This window comes from Pongo pygmaeus, chromosome 19 (genome assembly GCF_028885625.2).
Source record: "Pongo pygmaeus isolate AG05252 chromosome 19, NHGRI_mPonPyg2-v2.0_pri, whole genome shotgun sequence".
Taxonomy (NCBI): Eukaryota; Metazoa; Chordata; class Mammalia; order Primates; family Hominidae; genus Pongo; species Pongo pygmaeus.
Genome location: NC_072392.2, coordinates 101,164,405 through 101,182,273, shown reverse-complemented (window position 1 = coordinate 101,182,273; position 17,869 = coordinate 101,164,405). Strand labels below are relative to the sequence as shown.

General features: G+C 52.4%; 1 protein-coding gene across 16 annotated transcripts in view; it reads right to left on the bottom strand.

The window, feature by feature from the left end:
• TBCD (tubulin folding cofactor D) overlaps positions 1-17,869 on the bottom strand; it is a 190,770-nt gene that overhangs the window by 31,276 nt on the left and 141,625 nt on the right. For 10 of the 16 annotated variants that reach the window (XM_054456073.2, XM_054456076.2, XM_063655868.1 and 7 more), the window contains 7 exons: positions 16,808-16,893; positions 10,109-10,189; positions 7,600-7,673; positions 5,905-6,022; positions 4,065-4,125; positions 2,430-2,452; positions 153-184 (listed from right to left, as the gene is read on the bottom strand). In XM_054456073.2, the coding sequence (XP_054312048.1) occupies positions 153-184; positions 2,430-2,452; positions 4,065-4,125; positions 5,905-6,022; positions 7,600-7,673; positions 10,109-10,189; positions 16,808-16,893 (475 nt within the window). The remainder of the gene's footprint in view (positions 1-152; positions 185-2,429; positions 2,453-4,064; positions 4,126-5,904; positions 6,023-7,599; positions 7,674-10,108; positions 10,190-16,807; positions 16,894-17,869) is intronic. The other 6 variants (XM_054456077.2, XM_063655867.1, XM_063655870.1 and 3 more) reach the window with 1 other exon arrangement.

Here is a 17,869-nt window from a genome sequence, read left to right as displayed (position 1 = left end):
CAAACCAAGCACATCACAGATGCTGCCTCCACAGAAGAAACACACCCAGCCCTGCGCCCTGGCGGGCTAATGGGCCGCCCTGCACACCACGAGCACACCTCCCTCATCGATGGCTGCGGTAAAGGGCTGCAGCCTTCAGCCTTCAGACCTACCTGCTTGTCTCATGAGCTGTCCTCCCAGACCCCTGAAAAGGAATGAAAACATCAGAATTAGAAGAACCTCTTGACATATAAAACACCATGAAATATGCTTGCCAATGTAACCTCAGGCTCCAAAAAGCATTAAAATGAGAACTAGTTGAATGTGTTACTGAGCATGAGCTACCTTTTATGAAAAGAAAGGAAAAAACGTGGTACAGCCATCTTCCAGAGGTCTCCCACCCTAGCGGGGGGTGATGCTGATTTTTAATTTTTACTGGACATTCTAGTCCTGACTGGTATCCCATCACAGAACTAATTCCAAGCAGCACTCAGCTCTTACTTTACAAAAACTAACCTCAGATGCCAGAAAGAGCCCCCTATCCAGCCTAGAGAAGCAGCGCACTGCGGTTCTACCATGAGCAAAGCCAGGCGGGGCTCCGGGCTGCTCTGCCCATCTGGGACACCTGCCCCAGCCCTGGCGCTGACAGCGGGACCCTGGTGCACAAGGGCAGGCACGCTGCCCTGGGGAGGGCAAGGAATTCACTCCTGAGACCCTGGTTTCTGGCCCACACAGACTGGCAGGGTCGGATGTCCCCTCCTGCAAGTAGAAAACTGGACAGAATACAATATATGAAATGCTGGCTCCAACACCAGGAGGTGAAGAGTGCAGGACTGAGGCCCAAGGGGTCCTCCAGTACCCCAAGGAGCACCTGGAGGAGCCCTCCAGGCCCAGTGTGTGGGGTAGAGCCCAAACAGGACCACCCACCCTGCTGACTGAGGAGGTGGCCAGAAACTCGTGGGAGCGCCAAGGGACCTCTTGGGAGCAGCCTGGAAGGACTAGCAGGCAGGAAGGAAGGCTTCACCCCTCGATGGTAAAGGAGAACAGCACGAGGTTCACTACCCCACACAAGTCCCAGTAAAAAGCCACTAGGAGGCCAGGCGCGGTGGCTCAGCCTGTAATCCCAGCACCGTGGGAGGCCAAGGCGGGCGGATCACTTCAGGTCAGGAGTGCGAGACCAGCCTGGCCAACATGGTGAAACCCTATCTCTACTAAAAATACAAAAATTAGGTGGGCATGATGATGGGGGGCACCTGTAGTCCCAGCTACCCGGGAGGCTGAGACAGGAGAGTCGCTTGAACCTGGGAGGTGGAGCTTGCAGTGAGCCGACATGCTGCCATTGCACTCCAGCCTGGGCGACAGAGTGAGACTGCTTCTCCAAAAAAAAAAAGTCACTAAGAGAAAAGAAAAGTGAACCACAGAGCTGGAGAAAGCACTGGCAGATCCTGTGTGTGACAAAGAGCTGGCATCTGGAATATATGAAGAGTTCTAACAGCTCAATAAGACAGATGATAAAATTTTTAATGAGCAAAACGTCTGAACTTTTTAATGAGCAAAAAACTTCACGACAGACCCAGGAATGCTTGGTCAGCACAGGGAAAGAGGCTCAGCACCAGGAGCCCTGGGGAGAGGCAGACTCCAGCAGCAGCGAGAGGCCTCTACTCACCCAGAGGGCCCACATTCAGAGCCGACCACACCAAGGGGTCACTTGCGGATGGGGACGTGCAGCAGCAGGGTCTGAGAAGTTGGCTCGGCTGCTGAGGAAGTCACACATGTGCCCCACACCCTGCGATGCCGCTCCTGGTAGTCAGCCAGGAGATGTGAAACGTACCAAGACTTGTATGTCTAGATGTGCACAGCAGCTTTCCTACAATAGCCAAAGGCTGGAAACCCAGATGAACCCGGGCTGGTGAGTGGATAACACACCACCGTACATGCACACCACGGAACACACAGCGACACAGGTATCTCAAAGACGCGTAGGGGAAGAAACCACACCCAAAGGCTTCCTACTGTGTGACACCCTCGGTAGCAAATTCTAGAAAAAGCAAAGCGATCTGTCAGAGCAGACAGGCTGCCTGGGCTGCAAAGGCACAGAGGGAAACCCTCAGGGAGGTGCCCGGCCAGATCTCGGGGTTGGGGAGGCCACACCCCCGCCTATGATCAGCAAGCCCTGGGAATGAGGAAACGCGATGACACCTGCAGAGCTGAAAACCCAACCAGGTCAGACCCTCACGCGCCTCCCACAGCAGGCCGGGTGACACCGGCTCAACCCAATCACATGACCAGGTCAGACCCTCACGCGCCTCCCACAGCAGGCCGGGTGACACCCGCTCAACCCAAACACACACAGGCGGCGAGGGCAGCGAACACACCCGCCCCACCTGCTCCTGACAGCGCAGTTCTTTATTAGGACACAGATATAAGAACTTTGGTTTTGTAAAGCTCACCTGTATAACTGACGATCATAGAGCTGAAAATAAAAAATTGAAAGTTATTTAATGATTTAAATTTTAAAATAATACGTATATGTTAACAACTGTCAAAAACAAGAACAAAGAGAAAATGGCAGAAGACGCCACGCCAGCCAGGAGAGCCGCCTAGGGTGCTGAGGACGGAGGCCCCCCTACTGACGAAGATGGCCTTGTTTAACCTCCAGACAGGCCCAGAGCTCCCTTGAAGGGGAAACTGAGGCACAGAGAGGACGAAGAGAGGGCCAGAGTAGGGAGCTGGAGCCACCTGCGTTCTGGCCCCAGGGACCGATGTAGAACCCACCCAGGCAGCCTCTTGTGCAGAAAAGTAACTGTGCCAAACAGGATGCTGATGTTTCTTTTTCTTTAAAAGCGCTTAAAAGCCACATTGTGATGGCCACTACAACTAAAATTTACTGAATGCTCACACTGTGCCAAAAATTCTCCTAAATTCTTTAAAATGCATTCTTTAATTCTCACAAAAACTCAAGGAGATCGGCTCTATTACTGCTTATATTTTACCAAAAAAGGGAGCCATGGCTCAGCCTCAGTGGGGAGCCCACATTCACGGCTGCTGCCCGGGGCCACCTCCCCATCTGCACTCTGCAGCCATGCTTGTCTCGGTCAGAAGGGGAGGCCACACACATTAAAAGTGAAAAATGTAAGCAAACAAAATGGCTTTGCCAAAATCATAAAGCAAGTTAATGGCAAAAATAGGATAAGAATCCAAGAGATGAATCTTAAAGAATACAAAGCTATCTGGAACAACAGACAAGTAAACCATGTAATCCCTTGTGAACAGTTTTCATATTCTCCTGTAACACCAAGATCCACAGTTCACACTTTACCTCTGGGTCACAGAAGCCTTTGAGAATCTCTCAAAGCCCAGAAAGATGAACAGACCATCTCCCCAGAGAAATCCGAGAGACGCACACACAAAATTCTGCTTTACTTTCAGGAGACATCAGACCCCAGCTGCAGATGCACGGCCGGAAACCAGAGGCTTCTGTGCTCATTCTGTGTGCCCCCAACTCCACGAGAGCACGGGGCCCAATGCCCCCACCCAGAGTTGGCTGCACGCTCCATCCTGGGACCACAGCCGAGCGCACCGGAGCGAAACCGCACTCCAGCTGTAGCCGAAACCTCCACCCACTGCACTGGCTTCATAAGCCTCCCTCGGAGACCGAGGACATGCTGGCTACGTGCACAGGAAGCCTGCACTCATTTCCTAGGAGTCTCTTCCCTCCCAGGGCAACCCCCCGAGGACATGCTGGCTACGTGCACAGAAAGCCTGCACTCATTTCCTAGGAGTCTCTTCCCTCCCAGGGCAACCCCCCGAGGACATGCTGGCTACGTGCACAGAAAGCCTGCACTCATTTCCTAGGAGTCTCTTCCCCTCCCAGGGCAACCCCCCAAGGTGGCTGTTCACAAGCATGACGCCAGCGGAGAGCCTGTTCCCAGAGCGATCACACCCCAGGTCCCCCACTGAGCCCAGGACTGATGGTGCACAGTGGCCACCAGGACTGCAGACCCTGCCTGGGGAGGGTGGGAGGCCCTAAGGGGGCAGGCCCTGTGATGCCTCCTGAGGGGCACACCCAGAGGCTGCACACAAACCTGCTGGTGAATCTGCTTCAGGCCCTGCACTGCCTGCTCGTCCAGATGGTCCGTGACGGGCCTGCAGAAGTTCAAACACAGAGCTGAAGTCACACTCCGCCAGACCCTAACCCCGAGTACACTCCGCCGGACCCTAACCCCGAGTACACTCGAGGAGCTGAGGCCACACTCCCCAAGACCCTAACCCTGGGTACACTGGGAGGAGCTGAGGCCACACTCCCCAAGACCCTAACCCTGAGTACACTCAGAGGAGCATGGTCTCAGCAAGGTCTCAGCTTGTTCAGGTCCCGGTGGGTCCCGGAGACCTCTGCAGGACATACCTCCGATTATTTTTGTATTCTATTGTATTGTTTTATATTGCATTGTTTTGTTTATTTATTTTATTTTAGAGATGGGATTTCACTATGTTGCCCAGGCTGGTGCCAAACTCCTGGGTCCTAACAATCCCCCCACCTCCGCCTCCTAAAGAGCTGGGATTACAGGCGTGAGCCACCATGCCCGGCCCATTTATGATTTTAGATGAAGCCTGGTCAAAGGAAGAGGATGTCAGGGCATCCCCTTAAAGCTGTGACCCCTGCCAATGTGGCCACCTTGGAAAACAGACATGTCCAGGTGAGGCTGAGACGAGAGCCCATGTCCACTGCCATCCAAGGGAAGGCCCCTGGCGAGATCAGCCCTGGGCTGGCAACCGGGGGCCTGGACCAAGCCCTGCCTGATGAGGTCCCTCGCTGGCTCAATCTGCACAAACCGTGTGCTTTACGCTGGCACCTGCTTTCCTGCTGAGGGTCTGGAATTTTGTTTCGTGCCAGGCGGAGGTGTCCACGTGGCCAGACCCCAGTCTAGCCCGGGCACTGAGGCTCAAACATGCTTCCCTGATAGATACCTCACAGGTGTGGTCACATCTCACTGCTGGGGGAATGACACAGGCCCTGTGGGACCCAATTGGAGGACCCTGGGAGCTCCCGCCTGCTTCTCCCCAGACCTCACCCCATGTGCCTTTTCCACAACCACAGAGCATTGCCATAAAGGCCAGGTCTTGCGTGGGCATCGGCTGCACCCACACGAGCGAGCGTCCCTGAAGGAGCTGCACTGTGCCTCTGAGCTCGGGGCCAACCAGAGCTCCCTCAGGCTTGGGTGGGAGGTGGGCCCGTACCCTGCTCTCAACCCATTCCCAGGGAACTGTCTCCAACACAGGGCATGAACTTAAAAACGTTTCTTAAACTGGAGTTGGAGAAGCAGGTTGCCGTCACTATGGTAAGTCCGGGAGTGTTTACTCTTGAGGAAGAGTCGACTGGGAAGAAACTTAAGAAGACAGTCGATGCCTCACAGCCTCCTGCACACAACTTCCCAGTGACCCCGTGTTTTTCATGCTTTATTATTATTTGTACAAACGTAGCCAACTGAAAAATTCAAAAGAAACGTGTATATTCTCTGGCATTTTAAACTATCGAACGTGATGAAGAAAGGATACCGAACATGCAAGTCGCTCGACGCCGCCTCGGAAAAAGGACCTTTGCTGTTATGACCTCACTTGTCACCTCTGAGACCAAGAGGTGCACAAGGAGGCAGCAGGGGCAGGGCGGCCGCGGGGAGACGCCCGGCCCATCCCGCACCCGCGCCGCTGAAGAGAGGTGGGTGGTCCACCCCCGGCACAACCATCAGGAGAGGGGGCCACTTACACACTCCATCAACGCAACCTGGGGCCTAACGACTGTGACACTGGTGCAAATAAACACAAATTAGAAGGGATGAGACAGTCTCGAACTGGAGAGCACTGTAATTATACGGTGAGGGGATCGGGAACGGAGCCCTGTGTCTCCTCGAGACCCGCTCTTCCTACCTGTTCTCTCGGGCTGCAAGTTTGTACAAGGCGTAGGCAACTTCCGCGCAGGCGAGAATCGACCCATGCCTCGTGTGTAGATCTGGACTCAGTGTCATGGACAGCAGCCTCGGGAGAACTGCAAGAGACAGGGCCAAGAGGGCAGGTGAGGGTGTGTACATGTGGACAGCCTGTGGGACGCCCACACGCACCCACACAGGGCCGGGAGGGCAGGCGACAGCGTGCACACACAGACGACCTGTGGGACGCCCACACGCACCCACACAGGGCCGGGAGGGCAGGCGACAGCGTGCACACACAGACGACCTGTGGGACGCCCACACGCACCCACACAGGGCCGGGAGGGCAGGCGACAGCGTGCACACACAGACGACCTGTGGGAAGCCCACACGCACCCACCCACACTGGCATCCCTCAGGGTCATCACCCCAGTGCCCAGGATGGCACCCATGGTGATGCGGATGGCCTCTGAGACACCAAGGGCAACAGGACAGAGGCTGCGGTGTGCTGGACACGGCCCGCTCCCACGTGCCCCAGACGGGGTGGGTAACTCAGACAGGAGAGGGAGCGAGGAGGAGAACACACTCCCCAGGCCTTCCCTGTCGGTGTAGGGTGGCCTCTGGTCCTGGCAGGAGCTCTGCCTGGCTGCCTGGGCGGTGGAGGCGGCGGAGCAGGACAGAGGCAGGGCTGCCCCCGGGGGCGTTGCGGACACAGAGCGAGGCGGCTCTGCCACACCTGCATTGGGAAACCAAGCTCCCCGAGCCTCAGCCTCCCCAAGTGCTGCCAGGCTTGCGATGGTTTGAGAATCAGAGAGGCTAAGATGTGGTGGCTGGGGGTGATCGGATTTTCGAGAATCAGAGAAATCTACAAAAGGTCACAGTCCTGTCCTGGGCGTCCGTGCTCTTCAACTGGGCGGAGGACAAAGCTGAGCCCCCTTAGTGTCAGCAAGGGTTAATTATGCATTGAAAAGTAGCGGAGCGCCACACTAAACCCGTGACGTGGACGCCTCATTAACAGATCATGAAGCTGAAAGATCCCTTAGGAATTAACGAGCACCCACAGGATGTTCAACACAGGCGTCACATCAGCAACTCCACCAAAGAGCCACAATCCAGCCTCCAGTGTAGCCCCTATAATACATGTCGGGGGAGTGCGGGTAATGTTGAGAAATGTGTGTATTCTTCCCCACATTTAAGTCAGATGATTATTTATTCCAAGTACAAAAAAAACAAGACAGAACAAACGGGATTTCTCTCTTCACTGATGAAGTGTAAGAAGTACAGACTTAGCTGAGCCATTCCAAGGTGATGTTAGTCCTGGGCAGACTTTGAGTCTCCCATTTAGGCCCTTTCTTTCTATACACGCTGCCCAATTCCAAAGTGCATTCACGTGTGGCAGGTGCGCGCCAACTAGAGACCAGGGAAGCAGCACTGCGTGTCAGGCATCCGGCAGGACCATCACGGGCTCTGGTGTACGTAACACAGCTCAGCTGCTCCCTGCCCTGCAGGCGGACACACTCACCGCATCCGTCCTCACAGCCTATCCCCCGATCAAGTCCACAGCTCATTCCTCAGATGCTTCTCACCATGACAGAAGCACAACCTTATTTTCAGCCCCCAGCCTTTGAAACCAGCAAGCCAGGCCTCTCTGCGGTGCGTGCACGGGGCCCGCGGGCCGGCCGGGACGCACACCCACCTTGCGTGGCGCTGAACTCGGGTGCTTGCTGGGCCAGGTTGTGCAGCGCCTTCGCAGCCAGCTCTCGGATGACCCTGAGAGTGAGGAGAGAATGTCGTAAGTGCCTTCATTTTGATGATTCTAGCTTTATTCAATTCATAAAAAGAAAGTGAGGGAGACGACACAAGTGAGTCCTCAACCGGCCACTTAGCAGAGGCTCACTCACTCACACGAACCAGCACAAGAACCTCCGACTCCAACAGATGACAAGGACAGTCTACCACGGCGAGGTCACACAGCTAACCACGGTTCTTCTTGGGACACAGCTGCCTTTCCTTCTCAGGGCCAGGTGGCAATTGGGTCTCCAGCCTCCCCACCCCCACGCTACTCTGAGGTTGTGAGTCTGAGAGAGAGCCACGTGAAACCACCCCTCCACGATTACAAGGGGTGAACAGAAGGAACTTCCTAAGGCTCACCCACCAAATCTGGGGCACATATCCAGTAACTGCCTCATCAGACACACACTGAAAGCACCCAAAGGTTGAACACGTGGACAGCGAAAGGCTGACCCAGCACCGGCTCAAGAGGCTGGAGCCCCTTCCTGAGCCCACCTCTCCTTCCAGAGCTCCACACAGAGGCAGAGGGTCAAGCTGGGAGTGACCTGCACAGCCCATGCCCCAGCCCCTCCAGACCCAGATGGAGCAGCAAGTGGTCATGACTTGGAATCATCATGAGGGTGACCATGTAACAACAAAGAAGCAAAATGTGAAGGCGGGTGTCTGTTCTCTATTTAAAAACACCAAACCCACAGCACCACAGTGAAACAAGGCACAACGGCAGACGCCTGTGCTGGCAGCACCCCCTGCCACAGCCCCTCCAGTGTCGGCCAAGGGCCCTGATCAGGATCCACTTCCAACAGTAAACAAAGAGCTCTTCGAGGCAGGTGGTGTCTCATGTGCCAGGAAACTCCACACCCTGAGCAACACCCAACTGCATGCTGTCTATAAGACCATCGCCCGCAACTGAGGGAACAGAAAAGACAAAGCACCTGAGAAGCGGAGGCAATGCAGTCTACAGCCGCAAGACCAGCCCGAGGTGTCTTGGTGTAAGGACGGCCCTCAGCTAAGAATGGTTTTCACATTTTTCAAGGGTTACATAAACTAAATAAAATAAAATAAAGCAAAGCATATGGAACAGAGATCTACCATGTTTATCTAGCCCTTTAAAGAAAAGGCTTGCCAACCCAGGTACTACACCAGTCATCAGTTACTTTAAAGCAAGAAATCTAACATGAGACAATGAGGGCCATTCCACAAAGATAAAGGGTCAATACATTAGGAAGAGACAAAAACTAAAAGTGTATCTGCCTCCAATAAGTGACCCCTTTCCACATGAAGGAAAGGCCGACAGAACTGAGGCAGAGACAGACAGCAACAGCTGGAGAGTCCCACAGCTCCGACACCATGGGCATATATATGTAACTTTGGTTTTAAAGACGTTATTGACTAATCGGCTGATACAACAGACAAATTAATTAATTTTCCCCAGGTTCGGTTTAGGGGACCTTGTACCTAATGGAGAGAGTTTTGGTGTAACATTTGCGGGGACACCCCGAGTGTAAGGAACTCACACCCCTCTCTGTAAGCGAATGAAGGGAGGGTCTTCCCCCGGCAGCCCGAGTGCTACCCAGGAGTTCCCTTCCCAGGGGCTCCCAGTCCTGAGGGCCCTGCCTGGACCACGGCAGGCAGCCGGGCCGCTCCTCAGGCAGCAGGACCACGGCAGGTAGCCGGGCCACTCCCCAGGCAGCAGCAAACGCATCCCCCATGGATCAGAAAGGACCTCCTCCACGTCACATCAAGTCTGAAACTGAGATTCTGGACTCGCACCCTCACAAAACCACCTCCACCCACAGGCATCTGCCGCTCCTCAGGGCTCCGTGAGGAGTGCCACAGCATGGCACTGTCCTAGAAGGGGACCCTCTGACCTCCTCGGGGTGGCGGTCACAGCCCTAACACTCTGTTTATGCTCCAGACCGCACTTCACTTTTCCTTTCTGAGACACATTTAACTGCCTATGAAATGCAAGGAAACCCTGAAGCTGCTACTGTAATGATGAAAACGGCCACTAAAAACTGCTGGGCTCCCAGCAGACAGCGCAGAAACCACCGATGAAGCCACATGGAGCAGAGTCAGCGGGAAGCACTGCTGAGGGAGACGACGCAGGGTCCGCCTGCAAGCTACGCCCGTGCCCCCTCGGACGGCAGCGGCACTCCACAACACGCCAGCGTGGGCATTCGCACAGGTACACCGACACGTCGGACACACTGGACCAAGCTCTCCAGAAGTGGAACTGGAGACAGACCATGACTCAACACATCCGGCATGAAAACTGGAATTCATATTACTTCTCAGAAGTTATTTTAAAATACGACATCCACAGTGAGAAAATACACTCAAGGCTTATAAGCTCAACTGAATCTCTCCTTTGGGGGAAAAAAAAACTCTTAGAAAAACAAAACCAGAAAACCTACCCATCCCAGTGGTTGATCTTCAGGGTAACCAGGTGGTCTATCATTGGCTGGGTGTACTCAGGAAAGCCGGCAATAAACACACTAGAAAAGACAGCATGGAGAGGTGGTGAGACGCGGAAGAACGAGAACTCACTGCCTGTGGGTGAGAATTCAGCACAGTTACTTTCAAAACCAGTTTGCCCATTTCTTCAAATCTACCACGTGATCCAGCCATTCCCTCCTGAGCAGTTACCCAAAAGAAAAGAGCATTTGTGCACACACAGGCTTTACACAAACGTGCACATAGCTTCATGTGTAACAGCGAAATCTGGAAACCGCCCTGACATCATCTACGGGGAAAACAAACCGTGGTTGATCCACACAATCGAATACTCAGCAGCAACACATACAATCTGAATCTCAACTACCCTAAGCCAAAGAAGCCTGACAAAATGAGTGCACACAGCTTTGTTTCATTCACACAAAATTCAAGGACGTGCAAACTCATCTACACCCACAGAGGCAGATCAGTGGCCTCAGGGTGGGGGAGGACCCAGGCAGGAATTACAGGGAGCAGACACGGGGAGGCTCCAGGGTGATGGCTGTGCTCAGGCCTCACAGGTGCATACCTACATCACACACAGCAAGCTGTGTGCTCTGGTTAGCGTGTGCCAGCTGCACTTCAGTAAAGCCCTGCACTCCATATACAGTTAACATGTGCCCATTATACCTCAGCAAAGCTGTTAAAAACTTTTAAGAAAATCAAAAGGCAAGCCGACTTGTAACAGAATATATAAAGATAAACCCCAAACAAAATATTGGCACAAAATGTGTACATAAACATCACAAAAGAAAATAAATAAAAGGCCAATAAACACATGAAAAGATGTCCAACATCAGTATTCAGCCAGGAATGCTCATTGTTAAATCATTACCCCCACTCGAATGGGTAAATTTTAAGACTGGCAAATACCAAGTGTTGGCACAGATGTGGGAAAACCAGAGGCTGCATACGTTCTGGTGAAAGTACAAGATTATACAGCCACTTTGCAAAACAGTTTGGCAGTTTCTTATAAAGTTAAATATACAAAAATTCTCTTCTAATTCTTTATCTGAAAGAAATGAAAATAGACATCCACGTGAAGATGACTTCTAAATAAATATATACAACTGCTTTATTCATCAGAGCCAAAAATTCAAAATAACCTAAATGTCAGGCAAACTCACAGAAAAATTGTATAGCCACAGAACAGTGCACACAACTCACCAACAAAAAGGAGGTACAGACACACGCGCTGCGGACACACGCACTGAGGACACATGCGCTGAGGACACACGCGCTGAGGACACGTGCGCTGAGGACACGCGCGCTGAGGACACATGCGCTGAGGATGCGTGCGCTGAGGACACATGCGCTGAGGATGCGTGCGCTGAGGATGCGTGCGCTGAGGACACGCGCGCTGAGGACACATGAGCTGAGGATGCATGCGCTGAGGACACGAGCGGAGGACACACGCTGAGGACACACACACTGAGGACACACGCACTGAGGACACACGAGCTGAGGACGCACGCGCTGAGGACACACGCTGAGGACACACGCACTGAGGACACACACACTGAGGACACACGCTGTGGACGGGCCCCAGGTGCACTACGCTGAGCAAAGAACCTGACACACAGGAGTATGTTCCCTCTGGTTCCATGGATACGACTGTCCCCGAGGGGCAGCCCTGCTCCATGTCGAGGGCAGGGCTGGGAGGAAGCGGTGTTGGCCGTGGAAGTGGTGGGAGCTCCCCTCCCAAGGAAGACGCAGGTGACGCAGGTGGACACACTGTCAGCCCCTCCACAACCGTCCACTCCATACAGGAGCAGCTGAAAGCATGTAAATTATGTCTCAAAAATAAGTTACATCTTGTGAAAACAACACGGAAGACTTTTAAACAATAATCTCCAAGTAGGATGTGCCTTTCTAATTATGACTCGAAACCCACAGCCACAGAAGCAATCGATCCCTACAAACACATATGCCGAACAAAGTCTACCAGGAAAACACCAAAAACAAAGTCAAAAGTCAAACAACAAATCTAGAAAAAGCATCCGCAACTGGTCTTACCAACAGGAGGCTTCCCTAAAATAAACCAGTTCTTCTGAATCAATTAAAAAAACATAGTGTAGTAGAAATATCATCAAAAAGTTTACAGAAAATACACACACACTTCAACCACTTGAAGCAGCGTTCAGCCTCCTGCACGTAGGACAAGAAAACGAAGCCTCTGCTCAGCTGTCCAATGGCCCAAGCCCCAGGGTCTGCAGCCAGAGCTGCAGGAAGCAGCCGTGTGCTCACACCAAAACCCAGAGCCATGCCGTGTGCTCCCACCAAAACCCACAGGGGCTCAATGCTCACGACAAACAGAAAACCAGCCGGGGAGAACAGAGCCGTGCCGTGTGCTCCCACCAAAACCCACAGGGGCTCAATGCTCACGAAAAACAGAAAACCAGCTGGGGAGAAGAGTTGTGCCGTGTGCTCACACCAAAACCCACGGGGGCTCAAAGCCCCTCAACTGTGGGGCATCCACGCAGCAGGAACCACTGAGGAACCCTGAAACACAGGCAGCTGAGAAGGCAGGGAGCGGATGAAGGAAGCTACCCACACAGATTCTAAAATGGTGGCACCCCAGGGACAGCAGGTCCGTCAGGACAGCGCCTCCTGGAGGGAGGGTCATGTGCCCCACATCGACCACGGTGGTGGTCATTCAACAGCTCACATCTGCCAAACCCGCTGCCACCCTGAAACCCATATTGAAAACTGGCCATTTTACTATGTGTAAACTAGATGTAATAAAGTAGATGTACAAAGATAAAGCTGTTTTTTTTTTGTTTTGGTTTTTTTTTTTTTTTTGAGACGGAGTCTCATTCTGTTGCCCAGGCTGGAGTGCAGTGGCACGATCTCGGCTCACTGTAACCTCCGCCTCCCGGGTTCATGTGATTCTCCTGCCTCAGCCTCCCGAGTAGCTGGGATTACAGGGGTGCGCCACCACGCCCGACTAATTTTTGCATTTTTGGTAGAGATGGGGTTTCACCATGTTGGCCAGGATGGTCTCAATCTCTTGACCTCGTGATCTGCCTGCCTCGGTCTCCCAAAGTGCTGGGATTACAGGTGTGAGCCACCACACCCGGCCCAAAGCTGATTTTTTTTAAAAAAGGCTTTGACTTAGGAATATACGGGATACTGAAAGGGAAAGCCACAGAGCAGGAGGAAATATGTAGCAAGGAAGCATCTGAAAAAGGAATTGTACGCAGAATGCATGAAGAATTCTCAAATTCTCAACAGGAAGAAAACGACTAGCCTAATAAATAAATGGGCGAAAGATTTGTTAAACATGCCCCTGAAATGGATGACTGAAACTGCATCATCAGTCACTAGAACACAATTTAGTCAGCTGCTGCCACACCCCCACGACAGTGGCCAAGCTTGAAAGACCAACACCCCCAGCGCTGGCAAGGACCCCAGACCCCGGACCCCAAAAAGCTCATCCAGCACCGGGGGCGCATGGCACCATCACGTCGAAAGCCGTGTGGCCATTTCCTAAGAAGTTACAGGCAGGGTGTGATGGCTCACACCTGTAAGGCCGGCATTTTGGGAGGCCAAGGCAGGCAGGTCACTTGAGACCAGGAGTTCAAGACCACCCTGTGCAACACGATTTGTCATCTCCACAAAAAAATAGAAAACTTAGCAAGGCGTGGTGGCGTGCACCTGTAGTCCCAGCTACTCAGGAGGCTGAGGTAGGAGGATCGCTTGAACTCAAGAGGTTGAGGCTGCAGTGAGCCGTGATTGCGCCAGCACACTCCAGCCTGGGTGACAGAGCAAGGCTCTGTCTCAGAAGGAAAAAAAAAAAAAAAACTGACAGCACAGCCACCCAGCTCTGGGCATCTGTGCCAGAGAACAAGAGCGCAGGCCCAAAGACAGACGTGTACACACATGTTCACCGCAGCTGCACCTGTGACAACCCAGACAGGACACTGCGCAGAAGCCCCTCACCAGGTGAGTGGAGACAGACACCATGCACCACACCCCTGGCCCTGGAGGCTCCGTGGATGGTCCCCACAGGTGGACAGTCTGCAGGAAGCATGGAGCAGAGGACGCCAGTGTGAGTGAGGAGGGCGCCCACTGCCTGAACCCATTCACACAGAGCTTTGGGAAATGCAGACACAGCTGCAGTGACAGCAACAGACCAGGGGTGCCTGAAGAAGGGGGTGTGGGAGGGGAGGGACCCCAAAAGGGAAAGGGGAAACCTGAGTCTTTTCTCATCTTGATTGTGGTGATAGGTACGAATTTACAGATGTTAACATTTACAAAAATGTACCTATTGAACATGCACAGCTTACTGCGTGTCATTTACACCTCAAAGAGGCTGTGATGATAAACGCGAGAGCAGGGCGACGGCTGGTCCCCCCATCCTCCTTGTCTCGCCCCACAGTTTTCCCGGGGTGCCCTTCTGTTAGTTCAATTCCAGTCTGTGTGTCTAAAACTCCAATTTGCAGAGGAAACATCTCCGTGTCAGCAAGGCTAATGCTTCCTCGCAGGCCAGCACGTGCAAGCTGAGCCCCCAACCTCCTCGCACTCAACGACACTATCGCCCTCAGCTGTGCCCTCCAGCTGCGAAGTGATGCCAACACTGCTCTGAGACCCTCTGTAATGCCCTGGCAACTCCCACCTTCCTCCAGCGGGCACACCTCCAGGCCCCCAGCCCTCTCCCGTCTCCCGAGAGCCCCCAAGCCCTCTCCCTATTTCCAGTCACCAAATACAGCCACAGGGATATGTTCAAAACACAGACCTGACCATCAAAGTGCCATGACCTCAGGACAATCCACACTCTTCACTATGGCTCAAAGGCCCCCAACAGCTCCCCGCCAGGGCCCAGGGCCTTGCTAACTCTCCTCCCTGCTGGGCTGTGCTCAGTCCCATGCCCTCTGCTGAACAGGACCACCGCCTCCCTCACCCCAAGGTCCAGGCTGACAGCAGGACCCTGCCTCGGGTGCAGGGAGGGCCCCGCAGTGCTAGGGTGCAGCCATGACTGCTACGGAGATGCCGCCCTCGGGATTGTAGGGGCCTGCCTGCCGGTGCGTCCTCACAGGTGGCATCTGGTCTGCACGCAGGGCCTGGAATCGTGAGGAAGCCAAACACACTGGGGGGAGACATGCCTGGACCCAGGTCTTGTGTTGGCAAATGTTTTTATAAAACACACACAGCAAATTACATGCAAGTGTTAGGCTGACTTAGAAACCTCAGCAACAAGGGAAATATGCTGAAGCTTCCCATAGCTGTCAGGTATGTTACCCAGGAAACTCGGGAAAAGGTGGTAGATTTTCTTTTTCTTTAGAGAGTCTCACTCTGTCGCCCAGGATGGAGTGCAGTGGTGCGATCTCGGCTCACTGCAACCTCCGCTTCCTGGGCTCAAGCGATTCTCCTGCCTCAGCCTCCTGAGTAGCTGGGATTACAGGCACCTGCCACCACGCCTGGCTAATTTTTGTATTTTTAGTAGACACGTGGTTTCACCAAGCTGGTCTCCAACTCCTGACCTCAGGTGATCTGCCCGCCTTGGCCTCCCAGAGTGCTGGGATTACAGGTGTGAGCCACTGCATCAGGCCAGTAGATTTTCCACATAAAATATATGGCCAAGTATTAATAGGAAAGAACTGATAAGGCAAAAAAGGACATTAAATGTTGAGGAAAACTGAAAGGGTATAAAAATACAGATAAGTGTGTTCCAAGATCCTTCCTGGCAAAGAGGCCAAATGCTACATATTCAAAATTCTGCCCAGGCTGGTGATGGAGAAACATCCTTTCTGCACGGTCTACACAGCAGGGCTGTTGGGGAATCGATCTTTAGGGTATTTAATGGTTAATGTTAAAAATGCATCGGGCATGCTTCTGGTCCTAATTTAAGGCAAATAAATCACTTCATAAAGTCACACCCCATTGCACTCCAGCCTGGGCAACAGAGCTAGATTCTGTCTCCAAAAATAAATAAATAAAGTCACACCCTTTTTCACATTTCTGCTGCAATGGATCAACTAAGATAACTGAAGTAACCTCCCCAGTACCTAATTACACAACTAAAACAATTTGATATAATTCTGTAAACTGCAATTAGAGGTGCTAAACATTTGTTTCTAACCTGATTTCTAAAATACCTCTTACTCATTTCACAATCTACAGATAACTTCAACTTCAAAACACTTTCTATTACCGAAACAGAAAAAGAAATAGTCCCTTCCAATCCAAGATTTCACGCTGGGAAAGCATTTAGGACATCCAGTACGGAAGCAACAGGAGGAGGTGTGGCCGTGCTTGCAGCTGCTTCCTGTCAAACTCCAAGCCCCACACAGAACCAGCACGGGTAAAACGGGGCGACCAGGAGAAAAATCATGAGCAGAGACAGCACTCACTGCAAGTCCGCACTCCTGAAGCTGAGCCCCTCTTTAACACTGAGTAAATGTCCCCTATCTAGCGTAGTAAAGCATGAGGTGTGTCCACTCAACATGAAACACAAGTTTCAGTCACTGTTCCCAATTCCATTTTTAATTTTTCACACAAAAACTGCATTCCATTTAGTGGATGTGACAGGATGAAAAAAGAAAATGGTGGAAGCTGATTTCTGACATCCAATCTGATTTTAGGGTATTCTATTTTTGTGATATACATTAAAAACTTACCTTATAACCAGGAAACAGTTGGATCTGTTACCGACAGCAAAATAGTCAGCTGTGGTCAAAATATCAATACCATGAGGGAAAGTGCCCTAATAAGAAAGTGGAAATGGGGGAAAAAGAAGAATTTGAATGAACAAAGGCATTTCACCAAGTTCAATAATCATATCCACAGACATTTACACTCATGAACCCCGAGCCCTGAGGCAGGTGGCGAGCGAGGCACACACCACAGATACTGCTCACCGAGGACTTCCATGTCACATTGACTTCCTGAGGGTCTACCCAGGCAACACCACGCTAAATCATTGAAACCACTCACAAGTATTTCATCTTTTTCAAACAACTCAAACATTTCCACTTCAGTATGCTGTAAGAGACCTTTCCTGAAAACATACACCGTCAACGGTCTTCAGGTCTCAACAGTGTTACAGCCACTGACCTCCATCGGCCTGAGCCCCATGCCACAAAGCTGGCAGGTCGGTGCACACCAGAGCGAGCAGACCTGGGTTAGGTCGGGGATGCAGCCGCCTGCATGGTCTACAAAGCCTGGACCAGAGCCCAGGCCTCGCTCAGCTGTCCTAGGCAGGCAAGACGTTGACTGGGGGCAGCCGGCCCAGCCGGTTCTTGGGGGTAGTGACAGCTGACCCCAGAAGCATCGAGGACCAGCAGCCGCTGAGGCTCTGACATGGGAGAGGCGGCACTTCCTCCCACCTCACCACGACAGCCTCCCAGTGGAGCCCCAGCTCCAGCCCCGAAGCCTACATGGTGTTACTGATACCACTCAGGTTCCAGGATGTGAAATTCTGGAAACAACATAAATAATTTCCTAAGAAAATACAAATGACAAACTTTAAACCAAACACAGAAAGCCTTACAGCTATAAACCACAGCAGGGTTTTTCAAAGGTCTCCCAAGCCTGCCCACCTCCGAGGCCAGGATTCAGATCCTTCCTTGACGTCTTTAGCACATTCATCACCACCCTGCACTTGATCATTAAAACTTCACACCTTCATGTAATAGCTTCACAAGTAAACGTAACTGAGCAGCCAGCACTCCTGAGAACAC